General features: G+C 32.6%; 1 protein-coding gene across 1 annotated transcript; it reads left to right on the top strand.

Moving 5' to 3' along the window:
- Positions 1-6,758: 6,758 nt before the first annotated feature.
- On the top strand, positions 6,759-11,768 carry LOC116120536 (disease resistance-like protein DSC1). The gene is made up of 8 exons (XM_031406490.1): positions 6,759-6,772; positions 7,354-7,899; positions 8,590-8,691; positions 9,326-9,728; positions 9,840-10,181; positions 10,276-10,758; positions 10,789-11,367; positions 11,439-11,768. Exons 1-8 carry the CDS (start codon positions 6,759-6,761, stop codon positions 11,766-11,768), a joined length of 2,799 nt encoding a protein of 932 aa, XP_031262350.1.
- The last annotated feature ends 1,009 nt before the right edge of the window (positions 11,769-12,777 follow it).

Genomic DNA, 12,777 nt, shown 5'->3' with positions numbered 1-12,777 from the left:
AAGTGTAAAATTATTGAATTTATTCTATCAAATCATTTGAAGATGCAACACCTATTCCAATGTTTTCTTATTCTTGTTATTTGTTATTTATAAATAAAAACACTATTGAGCCTTTTTCTTCCCAACTGAGGCTTAAACTATTAGTGATAGCATATGATGATTAGAGCAAGGATATTTCTCCAACAACAGCATTCTAGTTTTCCCTTCCTGAGAATCGAAAAACCCACACTTGCCAAAGCTATTTCTAATCTTACTACTGCATCATTCATTAGAGTGGTTGGCTCAGGATTTGTTCATAAGTATGACGGGCAAATTCACAGCTTCTTATGTCTTTCACTACGTTGGATGAAATTTGTGCTATAATTTGATAGGTAATCCTTAACATTCTACAATTCTTGTGTGCTTGCTGGATAACTGCAAAGCTTGTATCGTTAGTGGAAAGGAGTAAGAACTACTTTTATAGATTTTCATGGGAACTGATTGAGCACAATAATGATTTGGGTTTATGGAAAATTTATCATGAAATAATTCGAAACTAGTTTGTTTTGTAGACAATTCTTACTAATTTTAGTCTTATAATTAAATGTTATTCTGGATGGATGTGTTTGATCACACAACTAGTTAAGCTATCGCAGAAGGCTTGTCCAAAGAAATAAATTCCCTGTGGCCCAATATGCGGCTCTTCCTGAAGTTTGTTCCCTTCCAAATTTATGCTGCTTATTCTAGAATCAAATTTTAGTTTCTATAGATTTTACAAGAGAAGTTGTGTGTCCAAAATGTTTAGGTAAGTTTGGTTTACTGATTAAAAATCTTTTTGAGTTATATTGAATGCTTGACCTATGCTTTGACTCGGGCAGTTCAATAATTTTCTTGTTGCTAAAACTGCTGAAGTACAATGTTGCGAAACTTGAGAGTAAAAAGTTAACTCTGGTGAACGAAAATTTAACATGATGTGGGGGATGTCTATTTTTTGTTTTAAGAATGATTATAAAACATTTCTCCAACGTAATTAGACCTGATCTGAATGAGTGAACGAGCATTTGTAAGAGATACAAATGAGCTGCTCTATTTTCTCCCCTGTTTTCTGTGGTTTTAGTAATGACTATTTTCAGTTATTTAAGTGGTTATTTGCTGAATCCACAGCCAAACAAAACAATTGCCCATCGGTTGTAGGAGAACAAATCAATGGATATATCATGTTTTCCAAAGACTTTTAGAAGGGTTATTGAACCAATGAGAAGAACACTGATACGGCTCTGAATTTTACAAATAAAGAGGGCTAGAAGTGCTCATGAATATCCTATTGTTTGTGTTTCTTGCAGAGGTATTCGGTTATGTTTGTTCATTTTCATATATTTGGCAGAACTCACTAATGGGATCTTGAAAGATTTGGTTGTAAAGTATGTCTAATCTTGTTAAGGGGGTATTTGTTTGAGCTTATAGTTTATAAGTTCTAAAATAGTTTATAAGTTCTAAAATCAAACTATTCTATTTGTTTGTAACTTTTTTAGGCTTATAAGTTAAAAAAAATTAAAAAAAAAGTCGGGAGAACTTTTTTTTTTTTTTTTCTGTGGGGTGGGGGTGTTTGAGGGATTTATAAATTACTTTGACCAAATATATTATCACATTATCCTATTTAACTTTAAAATTTCATCATATAATCTCATTTTTATATTTCAAACAACTCACGCTTTTAATAAAATATTTGTCTATAAAGTATTTGTTTATTTGATTCTAAAATTAAATTATATTGTAATATGATCGAAATATATTTTTTATAATATTATAGTAAAAAATTGAGTTAATATAATTTATTATTTGATAAAATAATGTAATACTCTTTTCAGTCATTTTAATAATAAAATGTATTTATAAGTCACATTTTACTAAACGCGTCAATTGCTTATCAGTCACTTATAAGTATTTTGATTGAACACATAATTGTTTAAATTTAAAATATTTATAAGCTCAAATTACTTTATACACATTAATTGTTTACAAACTAATTTTCATAAGCTTAGTCAAACAGGTTCTAAGTCCCATGTGGGTAAAACTAGTGTACTTATTTATACAAGGGTTAATGTCATATACACCCTTTCAAAGTAACTTACTTGTGGAGAATTTTTAAAATACTTGCCGAAAACTTTAAGGATCTTTTTTGAAAAAGATTTTGTATTAACTTGATTTTATCCATTAATCTTATCTCTTCTTTTAATCAAATTAAATATGTAATGGATTTATTTTGTAGTGATGAGAATGGTAGAAGCAATAGAGATGAAGATTTGTGTGTGAATGTGTGATCCAACTTAATTTCTACCTTAATTATGAGCAATACTATGCTTATAGTTTAGTCATACAATTAGGCAAAAACACAAGGGATAAAGTAGTTATTTTACATGAATTTTATGCAGTTTTGATCTGGTTGTATGATTCAGTTATATGACTCAATTGTAAGCAAAACAGTATTACTTAATTATTTAGAGGAACTTGAATAGATGTATAAATTTGATCAGATGTGGAAGTTAATAACTTATACAATCTAAAAGGCTTGAAATGATACATGACTTAGCCTGAAGTAATGATAAAAATTGTTCTAAACGTAAATCTCTTAATTTTCTACAAATTTTAATATTCAAAATGGCCTTTAAAATAATATATTAAACTACTGATCTTAGGGTGAGTTTGGGATTGTTGTAGTTTTTTCATAATCACTTATTTTATAATCGATAATCGAAAAGTAATTGATAAATTAATTTAAAAAGTGATTATATAACCGACTATGAAATAATATGTTTTATAAAAGGAATCTAGAAGTAAGTTTTTGTAACTTTATAATTGAAAAGTTGTTTTTGATATGGTTAATCATTAAAACACCCTAAGGTTAACTTAAATTCTATTTTTTTTTCTATAAATGATTTTTTAATTAAATAAAATTACAATAAAATAATATCAAAATTAAGAAAATTGTACAATTACGAGAGGGTCGTTGGACGACAACCATTGACAATGGTTAGACACCGTCATTGGAGGTGCTTTTGGGCTTCGACAACACCTCGAGCTTCATTGGATAGATCGTCAGCGATCTACCCAATGGGGCAATCAAAAAGTCTGTTGGCTAAGACGTTTTGTTGAAGTAGGCTTGAAAATGTTTGACCGACATTTTTTTATATGCTACAACGACATGTCATAGTGTGCGACGTCTTTGATCACTTCATTGGGTAGATCAGGCAGCGATCTACCAAATGGAGCAAGCAGTGTCTTTGGATGCATCTCTAGTGACAGCATCCGGCCATCATCAACAACTACCGTCCAATGACTCTCCAACCAATTGTACAGTGTTCTCAATTTTTTTATTTAAAAAAATAATTTTAATATATTTTAAAAATTAAAAAATACTTATTTGAAAAAAAAAACCACTATTTTAGTCATTTTACATTTATCACATATCATTTTTCAAAAGTAAAAGCAATTTATAAATTTCACAAAACAAACACTTAAAAGCTTTTATCAAAAGCCGATTATTCGAAAGGCCCAATGATTAAAGAAAAAGCTAAAGCGATCTCAAGCTTAACCTAAGTAAATAAAAAGGTCTTTTCAATATGCATTCTGTCATTTGTTTTGTACTACGATCGATTTGTGTATAAAACTTTGTATGCAAAATTCCTATGTATGTTTTTGTGTGAGAATATAATTTAGCTAAAATATTATATCACTATATTGTGTGTGAATTTGCATCACAAAAGATTGGATCTGATTCAATAGTTACTATATATGTTTTCGTGTGAGAATTATGTGTACGTCTTTTATAACCCTTAAAAGTTTAAGCAACATAAAAGAAGGTGAATTTAACTACTCCTGGGTGGTCGGGTGGGACGATAAAGACTCTTGGATGTATTACTTAAGAGGTCTTAAGTTTGATGTCTCTCGATTGTTTATAGGGGTGGCCACTTGAGGGTATACTTGATTGTTAATTTCAGCGTCTGAAGAGGTGCGCGCAAACTAACCTAGACATCTTTGATCACCGAAAAAAAAAAAAAAACTAGGAATTATATTAAATGACCCTGCTAGGTGTTTAAAGCAATTTTTTAATTATACCATTACCACCGTAAACGGTCATGAATCATATTGAATAACAAAAATGCATCCCTCTTTTAAACATTTTGTCAAATACCTTAGCATCGTCTCTCTACCATTGTTTTCCAACCAACTTGTTGATTATCTACTACTTAGAAACTATCCAGAAAAGTAACAGGTCTTCTTGATCTTCTCTTTGATCAATATTTATTCCTCTGACCGCGTTTTCTCCCTCAGCATCAACATTCCTCTCTCGTTGACTTTTGCTGTAAAACCCCATTAGATCATGAATTGTATTTAGTTAATTAATTCTTTTTTTTATTTGATTTTTGGTATTGTGGTAAGATAGGGGTATTTCTGTCAGTTTATAAAGTTGCGTTAAGGGGTGAAAATGAAGAAATAAATCCTGATGGGTTTGCATACAAGAGGGAAAAATTTGGACATTTTTGCTAGGAAAAGCTTATGTGGCGGGGTTAGATGAAATTTAGAAATTTTGGGACGTACATTTATAATTTCAGAAAATTGTATTAGTTTTAAAGAAGAAAAAAAACTGGGCAGTTCGCCCAAATGAAGAAGAAAACGACAGCAGAAGAAAGAAATAAGCGAGGAGAGAAAGGAGAAGAAAAAAAAAAAAAAAAGAAGAGAAGAAAGAGTGGGTTCGGCCGAGAGATAGAGTGAGAGAGGAAGAGAAGAAAAAGAAGAACAAAGAGAAAGGGAGAGGATAAATTAGTTTTTGAGTCTATGAACAGTGCATCATCAAATCGTGATCTGGAACTCGTTTGCCATCCGATCGTTCTATTTTTTGGATATGTTGTTCATAAGACACAACTCTATATTCTGAACGGTGGAGATCGAAATTCAAGCACTGTAATAGGCAGTCAATTATAGGATTAGAAGAGTGAGTGGCGAAAATCAAACCTTTTTCACAATATTTCCAAGCGTGCATGTGTTAATTATTGAGTTTTGTTTCTAAGATACAAAGGATTTTACATGCATGGAGGTACATTGCATCCAAATGCTTAAATTCATGTCTACATGTGTAAGTTGTGTTTTCCATTTTATTGTTTGAATGGGGTTTCTTTGGTTATGTGTTATCTGATACATGCAATGATGGCTTGGATTCTATGTGTTTATGAATTTTATGTCGGCCGAAATTACACATGTAGTGGTGGCTGGTTTTATATGCGTTTATGGGTTGCATTTTTGTTGAATAAAAACATGATTGGAGGCTGGAATTATATGGTTCTAGACTGCATTTTTGGCCAAATTATGCAGGTAAAGGTGGCTGGGATTATATATATATATGATGTGGTAAATAATCTTCTCGGTAAAAAGGGGAAATGGGGTGCTTTTCGTCAGTTTTGAAAGTATGTTTTAAAAACTTGCATTTTACCCCCTATTTTCCATGAAATCTCATATGTTGGCATGATTCATCCTTATATGAAATATTCTTATATTATTATTATTATTATTTTTGCTCTTGGGTTTAATTATCATTATAATGTGTTATATGAGTTTCGACTTTTAAAAGTGATATTTGCTTATGATTTGTATCGATTATATACTAAGATCATGTGATGTTGAAATAATTTTCAACCTGGGTTAAACCGTCAGTTTCTAAAACATGTTTAGAAAATTATAGTTTCATCCCTATATGTGATTTTTGAAAATTATGTCATATATGTATGATCTATAGGCACATACGTAATATACTCTTGACTTACATGTTACTTGAGATTATGCATGAGTATGTTGTGGTGCTAAAACCACCCTACGAAGTACCCATCCCCCAGAGATACAGATTTTTGGCTATGCCCGAGCGATGCAGGATTCCGCCGGGTATAACAGTTTCAGATTTTGACTTTGCACACGCGTATGACAGTTATCAGTGCTTTGCCTAGGCGTTGAGTGGTCGGCTAGGTATGATAGTTTTGAGGCTCTGCCCGCGCGATAATAGACCTTGCTGGGTATGACAGGTACGTCCCTCGCTCTACCTGCGTGTGGGACGCCCACCAGGTATGACAGATTTTCCCTAGGGTACTAGTTGTGGTGAGAGTTTTTAATAAAAAATGTTGAGGTTTTATACAGAATCCGATACATTTAAAGGAAGTAAGTCAGAGTACAGTTTTACTGAGTGCAGGATGGTTAGAAATAAATCACATATTGCATACATGAATGGGATGGTTGTTTCCATTGCATATATATAGAATTATATGGTCGTCAGGATTTGCTTAAGAATTGTTGTATGTTATTATTATTTCTTTTTTTTTAAGAACTTTTATAAACCTCCCCTTTCCCCCACTCACTGAGTATTTCAGCTCACCCCTTTTTAAATGTTTTCCCCCCTCATCAAGACCTTTCGGAGATCGTGCCAAGCAGTGAGCCTCTGTTGAGGGCTGTGCCACGCATCGACATGTTTTTATATGGGTTTTATATTTATTTTGCATTGTAATTTGGACTTTCGTTTCAAGAACTCATGTTTCCCATCATGGATTTCCTTTTGTTTCATGTTTTGTAATGTTTAGTATAAGTGGAAAACCTGATACCACAAGTTTCCCTAACTCTTTTCTTTTGTAAAACGAAAGATGATGCGTGTCCTTTGTTTTTTGAGATGTTGGAAATGGAAATACTATGATGTTATTCAAGAAAAGTAGGTTTTTTAACAGGTTTCACATTTTTTCTACATGGCACGTCTCAGGTATCCAAGTCTTGTGGGAGCGCTCGGATCCTACGAGATGAGGAGATTCGGGACGGGTCGTGTCAACTGCTCTCTTACATTTTGTTGTAATAGAAAGGTCCAAGAAAGTCATAAGAAGTCGCGTGGAAGGGAGCAGCATTTCCTTATGGTGAATTTTACTTCTTAAAATTGAGAACATCTTTGTCTGTTCACTAATTTCGCATCATACAATCTTGTATTTTCCGTTTATGGCTTCTTCATTATCATGGTTATCTTGTAATTCCTTTACCCTTCAAGCAAAATCGATGTTTTCCTTAGTTTCAGAGGCGAGGATACTCGTGATAACTTTACTAGTCATCTCTATGCCGCGATTGAAACCTTTATTGATGACAGTGGACTTCAAAGGGGAGATGAAATGTCACCTGTGCCTTTGAAAGCAATTGAATCATCCAAGATTTCAGTAGTCATTTTTTCAAAAGACAATGCATCTTCCTTTACCCTTCAAGCCAAATTCGATGTTTTCCTTAGTTTCAGAGGCGAGGTACTCACGATAACTTTACTAGTCATCTCTATGCCGCGATTGAATCCTTTATTGATGACAGTGGACTTCAAAGAGGAGATGAAATTTCACCTGTGCTTTTGAAAGCAATTGAATCATCCAAGATTGCAGTAGTCATTTTTTCAAAAGACTATGTGTCTTTTACCCTTCAAGCCAAATTCGATGTTTTCCTTAGTTTCAAAGGTGAGGATACTCGTGATAACTTTACTAGTCATCTCTATGCTGCGATTGGAACCTTTATTGATGACAGTGGACTTCAAAGAGGAGATGAAATTTCACCTGTGCTTTTGAAAGCAATTGAATCATCCAAGATTTCAATAGTCATTTTTTCAAAAGACTATGTGTCATCCCGATGGTGCTTGGATGAACTGGTACAAATTCTTGAATGTAAGAAATTGAATAACCAAATGGTTATACCGGTTTTCTTCCATGTAAATCCGTCGGACATTCGGAAGCAAACGGGAACTTTCGGGGAGGCGTTTGTGAAGCATGAAGAACGGTTCAAAATGATGGGAAACAAGGTTCTGAAATGGAGGAATGCTTTGACAGAAGCGGCCAATTTATCTGGATGGGATTCCTCTGTAACCAAGTAATTCAACTCTTCTCTAAAGTCTTTATAATTTTTTAACTAGTAATGCTATATGAGAACTTTTAAACTTTTAACAGAGTGAGTGTAAATGAAAATTAGCCTTTAGATGCCATTCATTCATTTTTTTTTTTTTTTTTTTAAATCTTCTATTTGATTGATGCTATGAGAGATGTGATTACATAATTTTTTTTTGGTTCCATTATTTATTTGTAATGTCCTTTGTTGTGAACTTGTTGTATCAAGCTTTATATTCAATACTAGTGACCTCTCTAACTTTTTTTGGATTTTATAATAACTACAGAATGAGTTTATTGAAAAGTTCTGGTATTACTTAAAACTAGTTTAACTCCCATTTGAGTTCTATAAGACATCTTATTTAAATGCATTTTTAAGAAATGATTGGATAAAGATTATATTGTAGTGTATTTTTTAATGAATGATTATTTATTAAATCTTGCCTTGTTAATTAGAGTCATAAAAAATATCCCAGGATAAGCCTTCTGATAAAATTAAGTTCTTTAGTACTATAGGACATAATCTTGTCAAAATTCTTTTATTTATGTGGACAAATTAAGGGGTATTCACAATTCTAGTCCTCTACTGGAAAAGCAAAAAACAAATTGCTTTATAATATTATGCTTATGTCATGGTACATTCCAACTCAGTACTATTTATCTTCACATTTGATAGGCCTGAGGCAACACTTGTAGACGAAATTGTTAAAGATATTTTAAAGAAATTGAAAAATATATCTATCTCTAGTGATTCTGAAGGCTTGGGACGAGACGTCACGCATTAAGCAAATCAAGTCATTGTTATGCATTGAGTTGTCAGAATTCCGAATTATAGAAATTTGGGGAATGGGTGGTATAGGTAAAACAACCATTGCGGGAGCTGTTTTTAACCAAATTTCTTGTGAATATGAAGGTTGTTACTTTTGTATTAATGTTAGAGAAGAATCAGAAAAATGTGGATTAATTCATCTAAGAGACCAAGTTCTTTCTCAAATATTAGAAGAAGAAAATCTCAAAATAGGTACTCCCATAATTCCTCAATAGATCCATGATAGACTTTGACGCAGAAAAGTTTTCATTGTTCCTGATGATATAAATGATTTTGAACAATTTAAACTCTTAACTGGAGGGCTTGACCAATTCGGTCCAGGAAGTAGAATTATTATAACTACTCGGGATAAACAAGTGTTCTATAGCTGTGGAGTGCAAAACCGTAACATATATGAGGTTGAGGAATTCAACCACAATGAAGCTCTTTTGTTGTTTTGTAATTACGCCTTTAAACAAAGCCGTCCCTCTAAAGATCTTTTGGAGCTCTCAAGTAGGGTAATTAATTATGTGAAAGGCAATCCATTAGCTCTTAAAGTGTTGGGTTCCTCCCTCTTTCAAAAGAGCAAATGTGAATGGTAAAGCGCATTGTATAACTTGAAAATGGTTTGTGATCCCAAAATTCATGATGTGTTAAAAGTTAGTTATGATAGACTTAACAGAGATGAGAAAGAGATATTTCTTAATATAGCATGTTTCTTTAAAGGAGAGGATGAAGATAATGTAGCTCAAATAATGCTAGATCGTTATCAATCTCTTAATTTTGGATTGGATAACCTCGTTAAGAAATCTCTCATCACAATATCAAATAACAAGTTGCAAATGCATGATTTATTGCAAGAAATGGGTTGGGAAATTGTTTTCCAAGAATCTACCAAGGAGCTTGCGAAACGTAGTAGGTTGTGGTATCACGGGGATGTCTACAACACATTGAAAAATAATAAGGTAAAGAGCCTAATGAATTTCATTTTATTTCTTATATTAAATGTCCAATAAACAACAATCAATCCATACAAATTTTATCTTTACCTGTTGTAAATTTTATGAAGCTTTTATGCATTTTATGCTCACTTATGTTTTGTTGTTTTTGATTATCAGGGCGCTGATTCAATTGAAGGCATATTCTTAGATATGTCAAAAATAAGAGACCTATGGTTAAGTTCTGGAGCCTTTGCAAATATGTCTAATCTTAGACTGCTGAAGTTTTATACTCCTAAACTTTACAAAGTGTTTGTGAAAATGTCTAAAGTACATCTCCAGTTTGAGGATTTTTCTAAAGTGCATCTTCCTCAGGGTCTGAAATATCTTCCTAATGAGTTGAGGTATTTCCATTGGGAGGGATTCCCTTTCAAAACATTGCCGTCAAAATTTGATATAGAGAACCTTGTTGAACTTAAATTGCCTTATAGCAAGGTGGAACAACTTTGGAAAGGAACTAAGGTATTATTTATTATTATATATGTGTTGTTTCATGTGTAAACTATGTGGTTCACTTATACTAATTTATTTTAATCATTTAATTATTTTTTTACAGCATGCTTCAAAGTTGAAATTGATTGATCTTCATGAGTCCAGATACTTGACTAGGATCCCAGACCTCTCAGATGCCCCAGTGCATGAGGTTATGAACCTCAGATATTGCAAAAGTCTTAGAATCTTTCCAAAGATTTCAGGTAGTATAAAACAATTAGATTTATCTGGGACCAGAATAGAAGAAATTCCTACAAGCATTTGTGAAATGAAATCTCTAGGTAGGCTTAAACTTTGGAATTGCTCAAAGCTTAAGAGTTTCCCAGAAATCTTAGAGAAAATAAAAAATTTACAATATCTTTCTGTAGCTAGAGCAACTAAAGTGAAAGAGCTGCCATCTTCTATTGAACATTTAAATGGGCATCATGAGTTGACATTGGTGGATCTCAAAAATCTTGAGACCATTCTAAGTAGTATTTGCAGCTTGACATCTCTATGCTCTATGTATCTTTCTGGTTGCTCAAAAGTCGATAGATTGCCAGATAACTTGGGGAATTTATAATTTTTGAGGACCCTCCATGCAAGAAGAACTGCTATTAGTGAATTACCATCCTCTATTGCTTGTTGTAAAGAACTTCAAGTTCTAGATTGTTCTCAATGTAGAAGTTTGGTATTGCCCTCGTTTTCAGTTTTAGGTTCCTTAACACAGTTGAATCTGTCTTATTGCTATCTAACTGAAATCCCTGAAGATCTTTGTTGTATGTCCTCTCTGGAAATATTAAATCTACAAGTGAACAATTTTGAGAGCTTACCTAGAAGCATCAAACGACTTTCTCAGCTAAAGCGTCTTTGGATAAGCAATTGCAAAATGATTAAATCATTGCCAGAGCTTCCGGTACGTCTACTACATTTAGATGCAAGGAATTGCAAGAAGCTCCAATCATTACTAGAGCTTCCATCACACCTAGAAGAATTAAATGCAGACGAACTGGAAATAGTATATGAGTGTTCTTGCCAATTTGCATATGCCAGAATCGAGTTCATATTTACAAACTGCATGCAACTGAATCAAAAAGCATGCAACAACGTTTTGGTGGATTCACAACAACGAATTCAACATATGGCAACTAAATTGTTAAGACTTTGTCATGAAAAGGTACCTTTTTGCTCTTTCTCTATCTCTATCTCTATGTTCTCAGGAATCATGAATTTTCATTTATATTTCAGGTATTTGAAAAAACACCTTCAACTAGTTTATGTCTACCAGGGAGTAAAATTCCTGATTGGTTTAGCTATCAAAGTTCAGGATCTTCGATAACTATTGTGCCACCTCAGCATTTGTGCAACAGAAAGTTCATTGGATTTGCTCTATGTGCCATTATTGCATTTGAGGGGAGTTATTGTGGTCGTGGTCTTTATGTTGGTTGTTCTTACCAATTTCAAAGCAGTGATAATTCTGGATTGAAAAAACTAAATGCTGATATGCAACGTTTATTTCATTTTTCTAGTGGCGAACGTTATTGTCTATCTCCTGTTTTCGTTTTTGTTATTTCATAGTTGCGTTTAAAGGTAGAAAAGTAACCCGTCAGGCTCGACCCGCGGCGGATTACGAACTTTGGCAGGCCGGGCCTAACCCGCCTGCCAACAAAGGCAGGCCCGGTTAGGCCTGCCATTTTGGGGGAAATGGTTGGCCCATCCCGGCCCGCCAATCCTAACCCGTTGGGTTAGGTGGCGGTCCAGGCCGGATTAGCCTGATTTTTTTATTTTTTTTGTTTTTTTATTTAACTTTTCAAATAAATAATTAACAATTTATAAATGAATCAATTATAAATGTAATTGTTTTTAATAAACTTTTCAAATATCAATAATTCAATTCAATTAATTTTTTTTTTTTTTTTTTTTTTTTTTTATTTCAAATATTAATTCAATTTTAATACAATAAAATTTTAATATAAGAAAAATTAGACTTATTCATTTATCAAAAAATAAAATANGGGTTATAACAAGCTGAATGAAGGCTTTAATGATTATTAAATTGAATTGGTTTTCCATATTTTTAGGTTTATGTGGATTTTTGTTTAACTTACATCCTTTTTGTACATTGTAAATATTTGGTTACATTTGATTCTGGAAATGCTCGAATTGGTTGGTTAGATCAATAATTTATCGATTTCTTTGATAATGAAAGAGAACTACTTTATTTTGTTTGGCGAAGGGATAATAACTCACCGCAAACAAGAGTATAGATTTTTTTATTTTTTTTTTTCCTGTTTATTGAGAAGTTTCCGTAGATTAATTTGAATTTAACTGGATAGAGAAGTGTTGATGGTGGCCTTATAGGGCCTTCTTTGGCCTCTTCTTTTAGGTTTAGGAAAATGACTTTTAGCCCCCATCTCCTCCTTTAAATGAGGGTATAATAGTAATAAAAATATTTCCTTGGTACTTTTATTTCAAAGTTTTGAATTTGTAGTTACAAAAAAGTAAAAAAATTTAGGTCAATTAGAATTCAAAATTTCACAAGTAAATTAAAGCTTATTGTATTAATTATTAAAATTATTTAATGTTC

Source organism: Pistacia vera, unplaced genomic scaffold, assembly GCF_008641045.1.
Source record: "Pistacia vera cultivar Batoury unplaced genomic scaffold, PisVer_v2 Contig94, whole genome shotgun sequence".
Lineage (NCBI taxonomy): Eukaryota > Viridiplantae > Streptophyta > Magnoliopsida > Sapindales > Anacardiaceae > Pistacia > Pistacia vera.
Note: the sequence above shows the minus strand (reverse complement) of the source record. Positions and strands in the feature narration are given on the sequence as shown.

Excerpts from the sequence above, each read along its gene's own strand:
- LOC116120536 (XM_031406490.1), top strand. Across the intron at positions 8,692-9,325 it reads GGCTTGGGACGAGACGTCAC|CGCATTGTATAACTTGAAAA; the intron begins GCATTAAGCAAA and ends TGAATGGTAAAG. Across the intron at positions 10,759-10,788 it reads TCGATAGATTGCCAGATAAC|CATGCAAGAAGAACTGCTAT; the intron begins TTGGGGAATTTA and ends TTGAGGACCCTC.